At 39.8% G+C, this 20,932-nt stretch overlaps 1 protein-coding gene across 5 annotated transcripts in view; it reads left to right on the top strand.

Annotated features, from left to right (window-relative positions):
• The window catches only part of PKP4 (plakophilin 4), a 147,769-nt gene that overhangs the window by 114,448 nt on the left and 12,389 nt on the right, over positions 1–20,932 (top strand). For all 5 annotated transcript variants that reach the window (XM_061608711.1, XM_061608709.1, XM_061608710.1 and 2 more), the window contains 6 exons: positions 2,089–2,272; positions 4,016–4,133; positions 6,303–6,494; positions 6,691–6,864; positions 14,159–14,309; positions 20,099–20,294. In XM_061608711.1, the coding sequence (XP_061464695.1) occupies positions 2,089–2,272; positions 4,016–4,133; positions 6,303–6,494; positions 6,691–6,864; positions 14,159–14,309; positions 20,099–20,294 (1,015 nt within the window). The remainder of the gene's footprint in view (positions 1–2,088; positions 2,273–4,015; positions 4,134–6,302; positions 6,495–6,690; positions 6,865–14,158; positions 14,310–20,098; positions 20,295–20,932) is intronic.

Here is a 20,932-nt window from a genome sequence, read left to right as displayed (position 1 = left end):
GCACTAGCTAGACCTTCCGGACCAGGCCCAAGAACAGCCTCTCATAGACAGACTGCAGTAATCCAATCTCAGGATTACCAGTGCACAGACTACAACTGCCGGATTATCCAGATATGGGTGTACCTGGCATACAATGCTTGTAAAATGCACTCCTATCCACAGAGGTCACTTGGGCCGCTTATTACAAAGCTGTATCAAGGTGTATACCCAAACAACGTGCCTACTCCTTTAGACCCCATCCAGAACAGGCAACTGCCTTTCTTCATGGACATGGGAACCACCTACATACAGAGCCTCTGTCTTCCCAGGATTCAGACTATTGGCTCTTATCCAGTCCACCACTGCATTAAGGCATTGGTCCAGGACTTGCACAGGGTTTCCTGAATCAGATATTACAGAGAAGAGAGCTGCATGGCATCACCATATTGATAACACAGTACTCATGACCACTCCCAACAGCTTCATGTAGATGTTAAACAGCAGTGGGGACAAAATGGTGTCCTGCAGAACCCTGAACCACAAGTGTGAGGGGGTCAAAGAGCACTCCTCCAGTGTTACTTTCTGGGCTCAACTGTGCAGGTAGGAATGGAAAGACTGTAATGCATAGCCTACGATACCCATCCCACACAGTCAGTCCAGGAAGATACCATGGTCAATGGTATTAAAAGGCTGCTGAGAGAATGAGTCAGAGTAATAGGGTCCCTCTCTCAGTAAAGGTCATCTATCAAGGTAACCAGGGTTGATTCAGTCCCAAAACAGGCTTAAGCTCAGATTGAAGTGGATCCAGATGATCAGTGTCATCCAGGAACACTTGAAGTTGTTCTACTACAGCCCTCTCCACTACCTTCCCCAAGAATGGTGTATTGGTAACTGGCCAGTGGTTATTGCAGACCATTGGTTCCAGGGTAGTCTTTTTAAGGAGCAGATACACTATCATCTCTTTAAAGACAGCATGCACAAGGTTTTGTTAGATACAATGTATTGCTTGAATTAAGTTTTTTTAGAAAAACAACAACTGGTCAGGAAGGTAATTGCTAACTCTATGTGGCTGATTCAGATGTCATGGAAAACTGCACAGAGACAATGGAACTGTTAGTGAAGCTGCAAGCAAGAGCAGAGGAAGTGGAGGGCATGTAAAGCTCTGGCTCATTCATAGTCCTCCAAACCATGGTTTCGAGGATGGTCTGCATACCTCTGTGGTGAAAGGCTTTATTATAAATGTGCAATTCAAGATACCTTCCGTGCCACTATCTTTCTCCTTATTTTTACCAGGGAAGAGTTGTTAGTTCTTCCTTCTTCATGAGGGAAGGGGATATAATTCCTATATACTCTTCTATACAACAGTAGTTGTGTAACCTCATCCAAGTTAAATACATCATGATGATTGTCTTAAATTCAAATTATTTTGAAGGTAGGAAAATCAATATAGCACCGACTCTATTTGTTAATTAAATATCTTGAATCAGAAATGGTTCATAGTGTGTGAGCCACTCTTCTGCATTTCAGTTACAATAGCTACTGCTGATTTCACACACTTTAGAAAGAAATACAACATTGCAGAATATATCATTCTAGTTTATCTAGTTATAAATTATGTAGACTTCAAGAAAAAAGTTTAAGGTGACAAGTACACTGGAATCTACCTGTTCAGTCAGAAGTAAGTCCCATTTGGCTCAAACTGGGTGTACTCTCAGTAAGTAGGTATAGGATTGCAGCCTAAGTTTCATTAGACAGTAGTCTGTCTACTACCTTTCAAAGTGCTGGTTTCAATAAACAAATTTATCAGTGACTTTGACCCTTCGTATCAGAGATGCTTATTATTTGCTTATGTTCTGTCATGATATCTTGAGATCTTCCGAGAGCACCTTCTTGATAATACTTTCCATGTGCCAAGTTGAAGACACAGAGAGAGAGTGTGTTATTTTTTATGCTGTGAAGTGTTTGGTTTTTGTTTCTTTCAATTGTGCTATGCTTTAATTTGCTATTACCAGAACTGCACTCCTGTATGGTAAGGTATACAAGCTAAAATAAACAAGTACCTAATGATTTGAGCCATTAAATAATACTTGATGGATTTTTTTCCCATAGGCGTTCTCTGGAACTTGTCCTCATGTGATGCAGTGAAGATGACAATCATTCGAGATGCTCTGTCAACACTTACAAACACTGTGATAGTTCCTCATTCTGGGTGGAATAATTCTTCCTTTGATGATGATCATAAAATTAAATTCCAGACTTCCCTAGTTCTGCGCAATACAACAGGATGCCTGAGGTAAATAGCTGTGTTTTTGGTAGTCATCTTAAATAGCAATTTCTTATGTTTCCTTTGTAAACCATTCGTTTGTATCATTCAAGCTAATATGTTTTGCTTGTGCATTATGAAAAAAGCAAACATGGACATTTATATCCAAAGGCATATTGTGTTGGTATTTAAATGCCTGTTCTAGGGTTAACTTTCAGCTGGCTTTGATCCCAAGTCACATCAAGCAATTTAATCTTTTTACGATATTAACCAATCACTACTGTGGTTCAGGCCATTCTATTAGTGTAAGTTTGAAAGAATTCTTACCGAGTACACATATCAGAATCATCTAATGATAATGGCCACTATCCAAAGAGCTACTTTAGGCATACCCTGGATTGGGCAGGCCCAATGGAGTTGTTTGGTTGTTTCTTTAATCAGCAGAATCCTCCTACGTCGTCTCTCAAACTGCTTTTTATGTCCCATCTGGGTAAGGTGTGATTTCCCACATGGCATTAAGGGCTGCTGTTCAAGAAACAAAACTCTACAGCGCCCTTTGGGCATGCAATACTATGTAGTTGCATAGTTTTTTTATTTTGGCCACTCTGTGTTAAGTCCAAATGAAGTTCAAGATCAACCAAAACAACTAAAAAGCCCATCCTATTTCACCATTCAGTCTGTAGGTAGCAAGCTAGGACAAATTTCCAGTAACCCTGGATTTCCTGGGGGAGGGCTTTCAGAGGTTGTGGCAGAAACTTGCCCTATTGGCAGTAGATAATTTTCCTCCCAGGATGCACAGAAGAACACTGTTTCAGTGAGGGCTGGCCTTTTTTTCCAGAGTGCCTTACACTGATACAACATTGGGGCATTCTGGAGGAGATATGATGGCTGCCAAGTAAAAGGAGCTCCACTGCCAAAAAAGCAGCAGTACCTGTCTTCCCCTAAGTAAAAATTCCCCTGCAACTTGCCACCCAGTGAACCCCCACCAAACATTTTGGGAAACTTTGCCCTCTTCACCAAATCATGGTTAACAACACTTACATGTGATGTCAGAATTGACATATCATGATTTGCAACCTGTCAACAAACCAGAATCAGAAACCATGGTTTGTGCTAACTACAAACTACAATTGGTGTAATCTGTAAATTGACAAAACCATAGTTATGGCTATTACTCTGTCTCCACGGTATCAAGGGATTAGAGCCCTGTGTAAATGGAGCCATAGTTTTGTTAGAACTATTCTTAAAACTAGTTTTAAAAGTAGCTACATTATTTTAAAAGGGAATCTCGGTTCAGTCCTCCTTTTGTTTGGGCCTAGCTTGAGTGCATTCAAGGTTACAGTCAGGGCAAATGTAGGTCAGCAGTAAAGAATTCAGCAAATCAATATAATCTGTAAATGACCAATATAGCCAATGGATGCAGTCATAGGTTCAGAAGGAGAAACATCATAAAGGATACTATGGTTTGCTGTCCCAACAATTTATTCCTTATAGCAAAGAATCTACTGTGATGAAGGGCATTCTGCTGAAAGACTGCTTTGATAGCTGCCCTGTTTGCTGAATATACCATTATAAAATAATAACAGTATTCTCTGGAATACACTGAGCTGAACTCTGACACATATTTGTACTTCATCAGAAAGAAACATCATCTTCTTATCTAAACAGTTTTTCTTCTGCAGATAATTGGTTGCGTGTTCCTGATCATAAGAATACAAAAATATAGAATGTTTATTAATATATCATCATTCTGATTGTGTTTTTATGCCTTAGGAATCTAAGCTCTGCAGGAGAAGAGGCACGGAAACAAATGAGATCTTGTGAAGGTCTGGTTGATTCACTGCTATATGTCATCCATACATGTGTGAACACTTCGGATTATGACAGCAAGGTGTGCAAATCTTTTAACTACATTTTCTTTTCATTACCAGGAGAGTTACCTGGTTTGAGCTGTAATTTACATAACCACTGCAGTCACAGAGTGTGTTTTTGTTTGTATCACTGAATGTTGAAGTGTGTGAACTTATCATTAGTATGTATTTCCAAACAAAACTTTGAACTGTGACATTATGAAAACAAGATGTTTTCGTCCAGGCCTCCAGTTTTTGCTTCTCCCCACCCCCTTCGCATTTCTGAAGGATAAGCCTTTACATTGTTTTTCTCTTACTCAGTTTTGGGTAGGCTTGATTGTTGTTGACTTGTAGAGGTTCACTGATGAAATTTGAGAGCCTTTACAGTAGACTAAAAGTATAGAGGGATTACTAACAGACACATTATGATTAAAATGTATGTGATCCTATTCCCCAGATACCAGGGTTGATAAAAAACAATGATTTTTTAAAAAAATTAAAAATCAGATTTTTTAAAATTTAAATCAGATTTCAACATTTTCTTAAAACAATTAGTAAAAAAAAGAACCTAGGTCAAAGATATCATCATGAATACTAATTATACAACTTCTAATTATATTCTGTGAATATGCTGATAGCAGTTTATGGAGATGGGAGATAACCTGATCAGTCCCATTCTGCAGGTAGTGTACATGAAGTGCACATGATCTCGCTCTCTTGACCTTGCCTCTCTCTAAGTGCGAAGATAGAGAAGGTCAATGAATAGAGAATCTGGGGAGATGGAGTAGATCTGAACAAGAAAGTGGTAAGCCACCTGTTAACAGCAGCAACCTCTCCTGCAGGTGTAGAGATATTTTTTTCTTCCTATGCACTAATTCATTATAAATTTCAGTTGGGAACTGAAAAAGCAGGAAAGCTTGTACTTCTTTTCCAGACAATGAACAAGGAAGACAAAGGTGAAAAAGAAGATGACTGAGTTAACTGTACCACCCAATAGTTTAACCCACCCAGTGGTTTCTCATGTTGACTTGGTGGAAATTGCCAAAATTTTATTTTTAAAGAACTTTACATTTATCCAAAAACTGATATAGTTAACATTTCAAAAATTCATGTGCATATTTTGTTAATGTTTGTTGAAGAAGAAAACTAACCCAAAGAATAAACAATCTGATTAGTACAACTTAAAAGCCTTTTTGGTGGTAGTGATGCTGGCACATCTTGACAAAAATATCATGATTAATTGAACAATTGGAGCTTGTTTATTCTGCTTTAGTACTAAAATGACCAAATTATCATCCCATTTTTGAGGAAAATAAATCTGAAAACAATTCAGAATAATTGCTTAGTGTGACCTACCTTCCAATGAAACCTATATCTCTGAACATGTATTAAGATTATATTAAACAATAATGTACTTCTACTACAAATGATTAAATAGAGTCTTCCTCACTAATGGTTTAAACTGATTTATATAATTAAAATTGAGTCCTTCAGAGAAGTGATTTAAATAACGATTTAAATCAGTCTGATTTAAATTTATTTATTAAATTTATATTCCACCCTTCCTTCCATTAGGAGCTCAAGGCAGCAAACAAAAACACTCTAAAACATCATTAAAACAGACTTTAAAATATATTAAAACAAAACATCTTTAAAAACATATTTTTTAAAAAGCTTTAAAAACATTTTTAAAAGCAATTCCAACACAGACACAGACTGGGATCACATCTCTACTTAAAAGGCTTGTTGAAAGAGAAAGGTCTTCAGTAATGGCCGAAAAGACAACAGAGATGGCACCTGTCTAATATTTAAGGGGAGGGAATTCCAAAGGGTAGGTGCCACTACACTAAAGGTCTGCTTCCTGTGTTGTGTGGAAGGAACCTCACAGCACGTCTTTTCCCACTTGTGCCCTAGCCGTCATCCAGCCTGTTTCATTGCCTTTCATTCACTGGTGTACCAAGGGGCAAACCGGGCTCCACAATGCCAGAGAGGGCCCTCAGGGACAACCATGTTAAGAGCCCGACATGCCTTGTTGTTCCACAGCGTGTCGAGGGCTTTAACAGGGTCACCTGCTCTATCTGCTGGGAACTCCCTAAAATGAACCCTGCCAGATACCCCTTCAAAAGTTTTATTTATCTTTTCAACATATGTTCTCAAATCACTTCTGCATTAAGTATTTCACTATAGAATCTCCTTTGTTTGGTTTGCAGACAGTGGAAAACTGTGTGTGCACACTAAGGAACCTTTCCTACCGTCTAGAGCTTGAAGTGCCTCAGGCCCGCCTACTGGGTATAAATGAGTTGGATGACTTTTTGGGGAAAGAATCACCTAGCAAAGATTCAGAGCCAAGCTGTTGGGGCAAAAAGAAAAAGAAAAAGAAGAAAACTTTGCAAGAGGACCAGGTGTGTTCTTCCTATTCCTCTTGGCCTATCTGTTATAAGAACATACCAATAATTTTGGCTGCTGTCTTTTGGTAGTGGCTGAGGAAAGAGATGGCTACTTTTGATCACATCATGTACCAAGATGTTTTTAAGAATCTTTTTGAATTTAGCTTAAAAGGATGACCTTACATATATAATAAATGCATATCTTTCACAGTGGGATGGAGTTGGCCCAATACCAGGATTGTCAAAGTCTCCTAAAGGTGTGGAAATGCTGTGGCATCCTTCCGTAGTAAAACCCTATCTAACTCTTCTAGCTGAAAGCTCCAATCCTGCTACTTTGGAGGGTTCTGCAGGATCTCTCCAGAATCTTTCTGCAGGCAACTGGAAGGTAGCGTGTGAAATCTGAAGCTGTTGATATTTCACCCGTTTTGTTTTTGCAACATTGATGCTCCAGTGGAGAGCCAGTTGTGATGTAACATTTTGTATTCAACATTTTACAGGTCACTTCTAGCAGATTATCATTTTGAACCACTTTTATCCAGGAAACTTGCTTCAGATCACAGGATCTCACCTAAGCTATTTATAAAGTTTACCCATTCAGGCAAAAACATAATGTGTATTGACCCATGGCTAGTACTGTACTAATCAAACAACAGATAAAATGTAATTGGCCATAACTCTTTATATGTATCGGCATCTCACCAATACATTAGAATTATTTGACATAATTGTGCCTTTATGTATGAAGGCTAGAAAGTGCAGATGTAAAGGTGTGCCCAGGCCCTCTGTGCCAGTTGTGGCACATGCAGGGGAGGTGGAGCATACTCTTCATAGTATTCTGCACAATGCAGCTGTACAAATATTTTCTTCACTGATTTGAAAGACGACTGCATTCAGACATAATGCTAAGCCATGGTTTAGCACTACAAGAAAGAGCCATAGCAAGCCTTGAGCTAGATTGTTCAGTCCTTCCTTCTCCACCTCTGACACAGCTATGAGGAGGAGATCAGATGCTTCCACTTCCATTTTAGATTAACTGCAGTTTAGTGTGTCATCTGAACTCTTGTGGCTTGTTGAAACAAGCCAGAATCTTAAACTATAAAATTGAATATTGGTCTATTTCAGTAAATAGTCTTTACCATTAATCAGTTTGTCCAGAAGTAGACATCATTACAAGCTGTAGTTAATCTAAAATGTTACAGTATTTTTAATATTATTTTGTGTTGTGTCATGTTGTTATACAATAAGAATAATAAAGACCCACAGTGTACAAAAGGTTCTGTACTGAACTCAGTAATAATAATATAAAGATACAAAATACAATAAAGTCCAAAACAAATTATACAGCCACGAGAGTGGCTGTATACTATAGCCAGCATGGATTTTTCACATTCCGCAATGTTAAATTGAAAATACTCCCCATGCCATTCTGATGCTTCCCATAAGCTCATTTCAAAACAAAACCTTATAAAACTTAGTCTTGAACTCAGAAACACTTGCTAAACAACCCTCTAAATGTTCATGGTGATACACAAAACAGCCAGAGAGAATCGAGAGTTCAAAGTGTAAAAAGAAAGGTAAAAAAAACCAAACCCCTGTTGGACTTCTTTCTGTCAGAGTTCTCATAATTTGTTGAAATTAATTAAAAATCAGCCATGTTCACAGAGTGCCTGTAATCCTATTACTGAACTTGCCCCTACTCTGACCATCTTCTGCAGTTTAAAAGTTAAAAAAAACGCCCAGCCGAAACCCTAGCATTGAAGTCAATGATAAGGTTGGGCATGCTCGGTAAGAACCAACTGTCAGTTGTCTAAAAGCCAGACTCACAGCTGCTGGCTTGCCTAATCAGGGGCCCACACCCATGCCAGATGTTTATTTCACTTTGGACAGTCATGGCTTCCCCCAAAGAATCCTGGGAAGTCTAGTTTGTGAAGGATGCTGAGAGGAGACTCCTGTTCCCCTGAAAGACCCACTGGCCAGAGTGGTTTAACAGTCAGAAGCTCTGATTGAAGCTCTGAGGGGAACATGGCGTCTGCTACCAACTCTCAGCACCCTTCACTAACTACACTTCCCAGGATTCTTTGGGAGAAGCCATGACTATCTAAAGTGAAATAAAGGTCTGGTGTGGGTGTGGCCAGGGACAGCCTTCATTTAAATTTGGGTGGGAGACTACATGTCCTGCTGTAGAATAAAAAGGTGGGGAAAACACTGGAAAACAATGCTACTGTTCATAATGTTTTCCTTTTGGAAAGGAAAGGAGCTTCCCCTCTGCCCAGTGCCCACCGACCCAATCTCCTTCCCTCCCTCCCTCCTTCCCTCCCTCCTCCCCTGCCCGTCCCCCTGCCCCTCTCTCTTCCCCTCCCCCTGCCCCTCTCTCTTCCCCTCCCCCTGCCCCTCTCTCTTCCCCTCCCCCTGCCCCTCTCTCTTCCCCTCCCCCTGCCCCTCTCTCTTCCCCTCCCCCTGCCCCTCCCCAAGTCAGTTTCACCTATCTTAAGCATGATTGCATAGAAGTAAATCCCACTGAACTCAAAAAGCATGAAAATGATCAAAACTGCCCTCCCCTCCTCCTCCCTCTTGCCCCTTCCCTCCCCATCCAATCCTCTCCTTCCCTTCCCCCTCCCTCTCCTCATCCCCCATAGTCAGTTTTACCTATCGTAAGCAGGATTGGACGGGAGTAAATACCATTCTATTCAATAAGCATGCAAATGATCAAACCTGCCCTCCTTCTCCCTCACCTCACTTCCCTTTTGCCCTTTCTCTCCCCCTTCCTTCACCACTCCCCGCCCTTCCTCCTTCCCTCTTCTCTCCGCTCCTCCCCCATGGTCACTTTTAGCTATCCTAACCATGATTCCACAGGAGTAAAGCCCACTAAACTCAATAAGCATGCAAATGATCAGACCTGCCTTTCCCCTCCTTCCCCTCTCCTCTCCCTCTTCCCTTCTTCCTCCCCTCTTCCTTCTTCCTCCTCCCCTGCCCACTCCAGCCCTCTCTCCCTTTCTCTTCTCCTCCTTCCCATGGTCAGTTTTACCATATCCTAAGCATGATTGCACGGTAGTAAATCCCACTTAACTCAGTAAACATGCAAATGATCAACCCATTATCACAACCTTGCACAGGATCCCATTTCTTACCTCCTGGATTAAAAAGCAGAGAAATTCACTAATAGGCAAAAAAAAAGCCTTGAGGTTTAAGAAAGTATCTATAGCTAACAGATATTTCTATTAAACTTTAAAAAGCAAGGAAATTGGGCAGCTATAGTGAATGCACCAGAGGAGCAGGAGACCTGACCTCCTCTCTGAGATATTGTACTGTCCTATAAAAGTGCAAACACAATTTGGGTTGGTCTTTCACAGTCCAATCCACTTCCTGTGGAGCTTGGAAGAATTGGGTAACATGTGCCTCTGAGCATATGGTGAGTGGCAACACCTGCAATCAGCCCAAATAACTAAAACAAGACATGTGGTGTGCTGATCTAGCAGGGAGGAAGCAACAATAGCCTGCTACGTTTAAACCACTCCACTTAAGGAAAGGAGGGCATGGTCAATTAAAAACATAGAGCACACCTAGAATGTTGCTAGAATATATTTCACCTCCCAGTGTTTTATCTTGTGCAAACTGAGGCACTCCTCGTGTCCATTGGAAACTATTCTGCAGAATAGTCAGTGCCATTATTCCACAATTGTTTTTAGAGTTTTTTTAGTGTTGCAAAATATTGCTGTATTTCACATATTCACAGAAACAAAAGCAAAAGAAAATGATTTGCTATAGGAAACTTCACTAAAATTGCAAAGTAAATCAAACATATTCAAAGTGACTATCTGAACTACTGTATATTCCGGCGTATAAGACGACTTTTTAACCCAGGAAAATCTTCTCAAAAGTTGGGGGTCGTCTTATACGCCCAGTCGTCTTATACGCCGGAATATACGGTACCTGTAACAGGAACTCTCTCACATTGAAGATAAAAGGGGATCGAGACAGGAGGAGCGGAGGCGAGTATTAAAACACACACACCTCCCACTTTGATCGACGTTGCTGGTTGCAATTGAGAGCCTGGGGGAAAGGACTGAAACTGGCCAATGGAAGTTGCCTCAAGTCTAATTGGGCTGGGAAGGTGTTAACAACTGCGAAAGAACAAAGTGCGCGTGGAGGAAAGCTGGGAGTTCGTGAGTTGTGCAAAGTTGGTGGCGCGCCACCGCGCGGTCCTTTCCCCCGAGTCGCGCCCTGCCTTTCTCTTCAGAGCGCACCCCTGCGCGCATTTACTCGGGAAGTAAACTCCCCTCGGGACTAAGTTAGTCTTTACTTCCAAGTCTGCACGCATAGAAACCGGCGGTCCCTTCGCGTTGCCAGGAAAGGAAAGATGGCATGTCTCTCTGACTTGAATCCTTCAAGCAGTTCCAGCCAGCCGCCACGCCTCGGTTGGTCCCCAACCCAGAGAGGCCTGTAAGCAGCTGGCCCCGTTGAAGGGCGGCGAAGGAGGATACCAGTCCAGTCCAAAGAGTTTGCTGCGAGTGGGGAGGAGGGCATCTCTGTCAGGCTGCTTAAACTTGGCAGTACGGAGAGAAATTACAGGCAGCGCAAAAAACCAATTATGTCAAACGAACGCCTCCAGCCAGGGGGCTTGATTCCCCGCTTTTGAGCTACAGGATGTTTTTCTTCCGTGCTAATGTCTTTTGCTGACATAACTGCAGCGTTAGGCTTGCCTATTGTGTTGAAACATGAACTCGTGTTAAAAACTTCCAAAGGACAAAAGGACTTGGGCAAGTGGGTCTTTAGATGTATACAAGATACCACTCCAGAGTCCTGGGAATCATTTAGTAAAGGGCGCCAAAGGGATGGAGATAAGTAGACCCTCATTACTACTGCAGAAGTGCAGTTTGGGGAACAGCAGGTGATCCCTGGCTTTGCTCCCTACAATTCACACTGAAGCTCTCGGAGTCATCTTAACACCAATAAAGAGTTTTAAAAATCAATTTTAGAACATGTGCAGGCTTACTTACACAACGTATATGCTGAAGGTGAATTAAATATAAATGAAAAAAATTAAGCAGCAGTATTTATTTGGCATTTATGAAAGTCAAACTTAAGTTCAAATCAGACTTCCATCCAAAGAAGTGGATGAAAGTCCATGGAAGCTCATGCCATAAGTAAATATGTTAGAATAACCAAGTCACTGAACAATAAATGACTAAAACAATGACTTTATGATAAACTGCATATACAATTAAAGAAGACTCAAACCACAATCATAATCAAATGTAATACATATGCACATAGCATGATAAAAGCCTCACGTACACAAGCCTTTTCATCTGAAGAAAAATGTTGCCAAGGCTGTAACCCTAGGAAAGCTGATACTGTATTAAAAATGAATCAATCTGAAAAGGTAATGTTAAATCCAGACATTTTAAATACAATAACCTAAGATAAATGTGATTATCCAAACATTATGCTTGGTATGCTTTTGTACTATTATCTTTATTCTGTATATGTTTTTGAGATATATATTTTCTGTAAGTAGCTTTGAGTTTCATTTTGGAAAATAGTGACTAATAAATATCATTAATAAATAAATAATAATAAATAATAAATAACATAAAGGGGTGGCTTTTATGTTTACATGTTTGATGACAAACAGCCTTATGTTTATAAGTGACAGTTTTCCTGCTAAGTACCTGCATGTCATAAGCAGGGGTAGTCTTATACGGCGAGTATATCCCAAACTCTATATTTTAACTGGAAAAGTTGGGGGTCGTCTTATACGCCGGAATATACGGTATATCAACTATCTGAATATTGTTGCTTCCTCCCTGCTAAAACAAGATCTGCTTTCATAATACATGTAAGAATCTGGCTTTTATGTTCATTAACACGAATTCTTAAAGGTCTGCTTGTTTGTCCTAAGCATATAAGTAAACAATATAAAGTAAACTACATTAGAAGATTGACAATTAGTAAAATTATTTAATATGAATTTCCTCCCTTTGTGTGGATGAATGAAAAATTTTGTTTGTATTGCTTGAGGGCAACATGAACATTTATCACATTTGAAATGGCCTGTAGTACCTATGGATCTAATTCTGTAATTAATTAAATCGGAATGTACCACCTTATCTTTAAAATTAGATGTTCTCCTAAAGCCTATATTTGGAGGATCCTGACAACAGCATACAGTTGTTATATGGTTGCTCGAAACCATCTCTTGGAAGCATCTTTGTATATTAATTGCTACAGTGATCTAACATTTGCAAAGCAAATATCATATGGAAACAGCTGCATATACCAATTGTAAGAGGAATTCTATACTTGTAAAAGACCTTATCGCTCCTGCCAGGGACAGTATCTACTAGTGTGCCGTTATTCATGATTACTTAATAGATTTTATTTCTTTTGGACTTTATTGCATTTTGTATCTTTATGTTGTTATTACTACAGAGTTCAATGCAAAACCTTTTGTATACTGTGGCTCTTTATTATTCTTACTGTATTTCTACTTGGACCCTTATACATTGTACATTTATTTTTGTTGGTGTCATATTGTTAGCCACTCTGTGCTAACAGAGCAGGATTTAAGGACGAGGAAATAAATAATAAAATGGAAGTAAAAAAGTTCCATACCTCACCATGGCAAGAGGAGCAGACAGTTACGTCATATTTGTATTAAAGAACAATGTTTTCTCTACCTTGAATTTCGACTAATTTTCCATCAAAAATGTATTTGTGAGCATTAGCTATCGTAGAAAGTCATAGCAATTTTATATGTTCTTCTTGACCTCTGCTGTCCCTCCCCCAGTTCACGCATCTGTTTATCTTACAGCGGCAGTAGCAAAATTGGGATGTGTTTGGGGAACAACATTACAAACATGCTGCTGTTTAAAATACTGTGATTGTCTCATATTTAATGGAAAGAAGCAAAATCTTGAACATAAGAAGAGCCTGCTGAATCAGGCCAGTGGCCTATCTAGTCCAGCATCCCGTTCTCAGTGGCCAACCTACAGGAAGCCCACAAACGGCCCGAGTGCAATCGCACTCTTCCCTCCTGCGGTTTCCACCAACTGGTATTCAGAAGCATGCTGCTTCCGACAGTGGAGTCTACAAAGATTTAAAATCCAGCATTTTCCTCAAGACATGAGAGAGGAGGTCACAACTTAATCAAATTAGCTGAGACACAGATAGGTTTGTCAGCAAAAAGAGATTAATTGTTCACAAATAGGTATTATCACTGAACTCTCCTGCTTACAATTCACACTCCTGGTACAATGCAAAAGCGTCACATTGCATATTTAATTACTTTTATTTATTCTCCAATTTTTTGAAGCGTCATACTGGCTTAGAAGCTTCAGTAGCTGATTGTTTTTAAAGGAACCAAACATTTTGCCTCATCCCCCTGCCCCTAAAATGTCACTGCCTCTTTAATAGCTATTAAAGCTGTTATAATATTGTTCTGTATATTTAATCTAATCTAATTCATGATGTTGTTCTGTTGGCCCATAATAAAAAGTCTTCAAATACCAGGTTGATTCCAAGCCAATACTTAAGTTAATAGGCGCTGGGTACATGCCTCCCATTTGTGGTTTCAGCAACTCCCTCTAAAATGTGTTAAAATTAATACAAGGTAAAATATATTGGCTTTTTAAATAAAAAAGGTATGCATTTAAGTAATTTCTCATTTTTGTGAATAGTTTGCAGCCTATATTCGAGCTGCTGTCAGAAAAGAGAAAGGGCTTCCAATTCTCGTGGAACTGCTGAGAATGGACAATGACAGAGTTGTTTCTTCTGTGGCAACAGCTTTGAGAAATATGGCATTAGATGTCCGCAATAAGGAGCTTATTGGTAAGTACTGAGGGGCGCTTAACAATACAGGTTGTCAATATGAGAAACACTGTGCATTTTTCCATTTTGATTTTTGGATTGCCTATAGCCAGTTTGTGGGTTGTATCCAATGCTGCAGCTCCACTGATGCAAGGGACTTCTGTGTGCGCAACAGAACTTCCTCTCCTGGCAGGGAGATTTTAGGGCACGGGGAGGGGAGGATGGGAAACAGAAGTCCCATTGCGCCACCGGAAACCTGCTTGCACAGCATTGGATATAACCATCTGTCTCTCAACAGCAAGCAGCCACTGGAAAACGAACTGTTTCAGTCAGGAAGTTATGTTGCAAAGTTTGATTGAAAATGAAATTCTTCACCCTTGGTGTAAAGTCATAACCTTCTCAAGATCCATTATGCTGGTGACTGATTCTTACAGCCTCCAAACATATTCTTCCCTTAGAGATCAACAGTGTTTTAAAATTTATTTTTAGAGCCTTTCTTCTTCTGCCTTAATGTATGTTCCTGTCAGAATGTGGATATGGATAGGTAGGTGTTTATATAGCTGACATGGCCAATTTCCTGCAGATGATTAATTCTTCATCCCTCTTTCCTCCATCAGGATTTTCTGTTGTAAAAGTCAGAATGATATTGAAGGGTGTAGCCTAGACCTATTGGTTCTAAAACTGTGTGCTTGAGATGCCCAGTTAGAAGAGCAAGCCAGCTTCCTTGAAATACAGCTTGACCACCACTACCATACTTTCCTCGCAATGTGAGGCTGTGGGACCGCATGTCCTAGGTTACACTCTCAGGATCAGAGTACATGTGATCTGACTTGCTTGCTTTTCTTTTCTTTTTACTTTAAAACAAGCACAAAGTGCTCTGAATTTGACTGGATCAGTAGTACTCCTACTGTGGCACCTCTCCTCCACTCAAAATCCCTGTGAGTGTTTTTTAAATACTTTTAAAATTCCATCAGGAGATCATCTACATAATGTGCAATTCGTTCCTCCTTTCAACCAGAGGCCATAGTGAAGTCAAAAACTGGCTTGTTAGGTGAAATGTGTGAATCCAAGAAGAAGGACCAGAATTCTCTGCAATATGCAAGGGATTCGTTTGCAGACAAATAAATGGGGAAAGGGTTCCCTGAAGGAGCATTTGTGTTTCCTGTGTTTTGTCACCTGGCCTCTACTTGTGAGAGTGAAGAGAGGTGCTGGCATGTTTGAGATTATTGTGATCTAACAGAATCAGTGTGTTCAGGGATTTATATCTGAAAAGCTGATGGTGCCAACCCAAAATAATTACACACATTTTGCAAAGGGGAGTTGCTATTCATGTTGCAGTCTAGGAGAGAAATCATTCTGACTACAGAAGTGAACAGGCAATTCCTTGCTTACTTACAGCTCCATGTATATATCAGAACCACTGCATTTAAATAAAATGTTTTTAAATTGCACATTGATACGAGTATACTATTAAGTAGTATTTCCTCTTTAGTTATAAATCAGAATTTGTCTGCAAGTATTTTACTCTCACAGAGAATTAATGCTTTTCTCATGAAGTCTACCTGGCAGTTATCATTTATATACAAATATATTTCCAGTTTTTATTTTATAGGGAAGTTGTTAATGAAAAGCCACTGAATTATCACCATAGCCAAACCAAAGCCTTCACTTTAGCTTGAATTTAGGCAATTTTCTTTGTTTACTGTGCAATTTATTTATTTTTCTTTATAAGTAATTGAAATCTGAGAAATTCAAAGATCCAATTCTTCATGAGTGAAAAATTCAGTGAACTGGTTATTTGTCTAAAGCTTGCCTTATTCCAAGCCTTCATGAAATGAAACCTGTCACTGAACACTAGTCCCACAATCTTGAGAGCAGTTTTTTCTTTTCTCTAACAATTATACTCCTTATACATCTTTATTGGTTCCATATTCACAAGAGCTAAAACTGACCACATTCATAAATAGCACTAACCCATGATTTAGCACTTCATTGATGACTCTGTTTAGTTTAATAAGCCAGCTTCATAACCCATGGTTTGAAGTTACCTTGTAATGAAACTTACTTTTTTTTTATCATTAATTTTTATTCAAATTTTCAAAGACAAGAAACAAAACGAAACAAAAGCAACCCAACAATAAAATAAAATGTTGACTTCCGATTTGTCGCAGATCAGTTATAGGTCTACAATATATAACAATCCTATCTCTAAAATTATATTATAAAATCACTTTCCTCCAGTAGTTATCTTAATTCATCATCAAATCTCATAAACATTATTTTATTCTTTCCACAAAAAGTCCAAGAGAGGTTTCAATTCCTTGAGAGATATATCTTTCAATTTTTCTCCAAATAAACATATCGCTTAATCCATCTAATTCAAATCTGTTAGGCCCAATAATTTCAATAGCCATTCTTCCATTATCTATATTAATTCCATCTTCCATTTTCAATAATCCTGTTAAGTCCAGTAATTTCAGTAGCCATTCTTCCGTTATCAGTATCCCATAATAATCTTGTTGTCATAGCCATAGTCCAAGTAAACATATCAATTAATCCATCTCGTCAAATCTGTTGTCCAATAATTTCCATAACCATTCTTCCATTATCAATATTAATTCCATCTTCCATCTTCAATAGTCCTGTTAAATCCAGTGGTTTCAGTATCCATTCATCCATTATCAGTATCCCATGATGATCTTGCTGTCATAGCCATAGTCATATAACAAGAGTCTGATGGGAATTTCCCCCATCACAAATATGTCCTTGCCATCAATTCTGAATATGTTGCTGAAATATTGTTGTAAAGTCACATCTCTGCTCTGGGTGCATCTCTGCTCTGTCACATATTTGTAGTTAATTCCATAACTTTTTTCTATGTCAAGCCCCATCACATCATTCCAGTCAAGAATTCTGAATATGTTGCTGAAATATTGCTGCAAAATATCTCTGTTCTTCTTTTTTACAAAATACACTGGCTCATTTCTTAAGAGTTTCTCCACTGTCACATATCTGTAGCCAACTCCATAGATTTTTTCTATGTCAAGCTCCATCACATCATTCCAGTCCAGAAAATTATCCAAGACATTGATAACTTTACAACCAAAATCTTCATTAATTTCTTCAGAGACAATGTTGAATTCCAAACAGTAAACTTTATTTCTAACATCCATAAACTCCAAATCTTTTTCCAGTTTCACATTTGTTCCAATCTCCAGGGCTTGTAGCTTCCCTATCCCATCAAACTCCTCTCTCACAAAATCCATTGTTTCTTTAAGCTCCTGCGTCATTTTGTTAAATTCAATTTTCATCTCCTGTCTACCCTGTCTCAGGGTTTGTTTCGTCATCTCAATCTCACCCATTATTTTCTGAAACATAATTTCTTCCATGGTCTCAGTCACTTTCCTGGTTGTCTTTCTTAAAACCACAGAAACAAAAATTATTTCAGCCACAATTGGGTTAATGTTCCAGGCTTGCTTATATCAGTGTAGACAATACAGCCTGCCTTATCTCTATGTATTCAGGAATACAAAAACAAACTTAGTTCCCAACATCAAAACAATTAGTGGCGTCGTGAATAAGCAGATTCGTCAAAATGAAATAGACCAAAAAAAAAGTTTTTGTTCCCCCCTCCTCGAAATAGAAATCCCTCTTCCGTTGGTATCTTTAGAATGCACCTCCAGGACAGCTTTTTGCGATAAAAACAAAGATAAGCTTTTTCGATTTCTTTCCTCCTTAATTTCGTTAGTGAAAGAGAAAAGCCATAAACTCACTTCTAGAAGTTCTTCACAGCTGATTCATTGACAAATCTCTTTTTTGCTGTACCAATTTAAACCAAGTAAAAAAAGAAAATAGAAAGAAGGATGCTTATCTGCCTGTTGAAGTCCGTTTTTCTTTAAAGAAAAGATAAACGTGTCGCTGTAATCAGCAAGAGCTTGATGAAAGTCCGTCCGGCATTGCAGTTTGAACCTTCTCTCATAAATAAATGAAATCCAGTCCTCCCCACAAAAACAGGCTTTGTGGTTGATCTCTACGTTTCTCCCTGACCGGGAGAAAATCTTTATCAGTCAAAAAGAGCGTTGTGACTGATTTTAAAGCTGAAAAAGCTTCTTCTGAGACAAGAGCTCGTCTCAGAGGCAGCACAGGCAAAGCAACCCTTCCCGGAAGTCGTAATGAAACTTACTAAAGTTAGTTTTAAACCAGGCTGCCTGGTTCAAACATAACAGAAGGCCAGGGTTCTGTAAAAGTGAAACTAAATGAGTTATAAATCTGATGCTTCTCCCAGCCACACGGGAGGACAAGAAGAAGGGAACCACTTGAGCCCAGCACTTCACTCAGTCTCATTCTGGCTTGCCCATAGTGCATTAATCATGGGTTAGCATTTCTTAGATATTAATATTTTTCTAAAGCTGTCATGTTGTGGTGCTGCAAACAACAGTGTGATGATCGCACAAGTACTGCAGGGCCATGGCAACACCAGCAGGCAAGACAGCGGCCTAGGCAAGCCACAGAGGAGCACTAAGGGCAGGCTGAGGTAGCTCCTCAGCAACTGTCCTGCTCTACTGCTACCAGGGCCAGCACCAGGCATGGCTGGGCCCTGGGCAGCAGGCATGGCTGGGCCCCTGGGCACCAGCCTGCCCAAGGCCTGCAGTGCCATAGCCCAACACCCCCCCATACAGGCGACGCAGGACTAATAAACCCACCCATGCGCCCCACCTACCTCTCATATTGTGTGAATGACGTGCACGCATAGTGCACATGTCTGTGATCAACTAAGATGGCGGCATGGGGGTCAGTCCTTTAGGGAAGCCCCCACCACCATCCTGGGTGATGGTAGGCATGCGCTCACAGTGCACACTGTTTTACAGCTGTTTCAGCTTCAGCAGTGGAGGCAAGGAGGAGGGAAGTAGCAGGAGAGCAGGATGGTTGCTGATGAGCTGTCCTGGGCTGTCCTGAGTGCTTCTGCATGGCTGGCCCTGGCTACCCAGCCGCTGCCACCCGCCTTGCCTCCCTCCTCCTTGTGGGAATAGGTCTAAGGGGGGGAGGAGACGTGGCGACCTGTAGAGGGAGGGAGGAGGAGGCTTGTCCAGGTCTAAGAGGAGAGAGAGTCGGCAAGGCCTGGGAGCAGTGGGGGTTTGGCAAGGGAGTGGCAGTAGATGGGGCTGGTGTTTCTTTCCACCTCTAGTATCAGAGGAGAAGTGGGGGAAGATTGTAAAAGGCTTTTGGTGAGCTCTAACGGGGAGAAGGTGGTTTGGGGAAAAGGATTTGGTGGCATCATGGACAAGTGAAGCGGGCAGGGGTGGCAGTCCCTAGTGATTCAAACGCAGACACTACATTTTGACATTCCATCAGTTTTAAGTTCTGTTTGGAAAGAAAAATAGCATGTGCCCTGGTAGAAATATTTGTTGTGTTTCTGGAAACCACAGATTGCTCGAACTTAATGCAATTAATTTGATTGTATCTTCTTTTTTTTACCATAAAATGTCTCAGCTAAAACAAGTTTATCTAAAATAAGGACAGAGATTTTTGTATGTCTGGCTTGTTGCCATAATCATTTTAATCACTTTTTCTTCTATTCCAGCAAAAGAAGGCAATACATTTTTAATTTGAAAAATGACACTGTAGTACCTGCTTCCACTCACAGTGAAAGGATTTCTTTCTCCATGAAGCTGTATTTAAAAAAAAAAAAAAAAAATCCTTCCCCCCCCCCCAGTGCTTTCGGATCTGTGCGTCTGTGTTTCTATGTGATGTTTAAAATATCCTATCATCCCAGTACAAATTTTCTGAATAGACTTTTTTTTCCTCCCCAGGTAAATATGCTATGCGAGACCTGGTAAATCGCCTTCCAGGAGGCAATGGACCAAACATCCCCTCTGACGAAACTGTGGCAGCAATTTGCTGTGCTTTGCATGAGGTCACCAGCAAAAACATGGAAAATGCCAAAGCTCTGGCTGACACAGGAGGAATAGAAAAACTGGTGAACATAACGAAAGGAAGAGGTGACAGGCAAGTGGAATGCTAGAATGTCTCAAACAAAAATTCTTCTGATAAGAGGAACTTATACAAATTAGCTGGCGACAGAAGGAATGTTTATTTCTGTATTCTTGGCTTAGTTAATAAGCTGACCAGCCTCATTTAGTTCCAGTCTATTTAGCAAGGGAGTGAGGGAGCTTGGCATGTATTCCATTTGTTTTTTTCTAAAATACACACTGTGCCTGCCAGTTTCCCCACTGTGTAGTATTTGTGCACAAAGTTTTGTAAACCAAAATTTAGTTTAGCTCAAAACATCTAAACACTAGACCAAAACACAGTAGTGTTCAGGTTTCTATAAAACTAAAGTGTCCTTATATTGATTCGATAAAGCTATATGGAAGTAATTTTAGCATGTCTAGGAGAGAGTCTAGTTGTCTGGAGATGACACAAGTCAAATAATCTCTACTAGATTTTTTTAAAAAAATACATGGCATATATGAAAACTTGCTGTGTCTGAACATCACTTTCAAAAGCAGAGAATTAAGTTATGCTTTATCAACCTGTCCCCCAAATCTCTTTTCCAACATAGACATTGTCTTCCAAATATAATGACTTGGATTGAACGGCATGCAGTAGGGCTTTCCCATATACCCTCTTTCCCATTGAAGCTC

This window comes from Rhineura floridana, chromosome 2 (assembly GCF_030035675.1).
Source record: "Rhineura floridana isolate rRhiFlo1 chromosome 2, rRhiFlo1.hap2, whole genome shotgun sequence".
Lineage (NCBI taxonomy): Eukaryota > Metazoa > Chordata > Lepidosauria > Squamata > Rhineuridae > Rhineura > Rhineura floridana.
The sequence above is the reverse complement of the archived record's forward strand: the minus strand, read 5'-3'. Positions and strand labels throughout refer to the sequence as shown.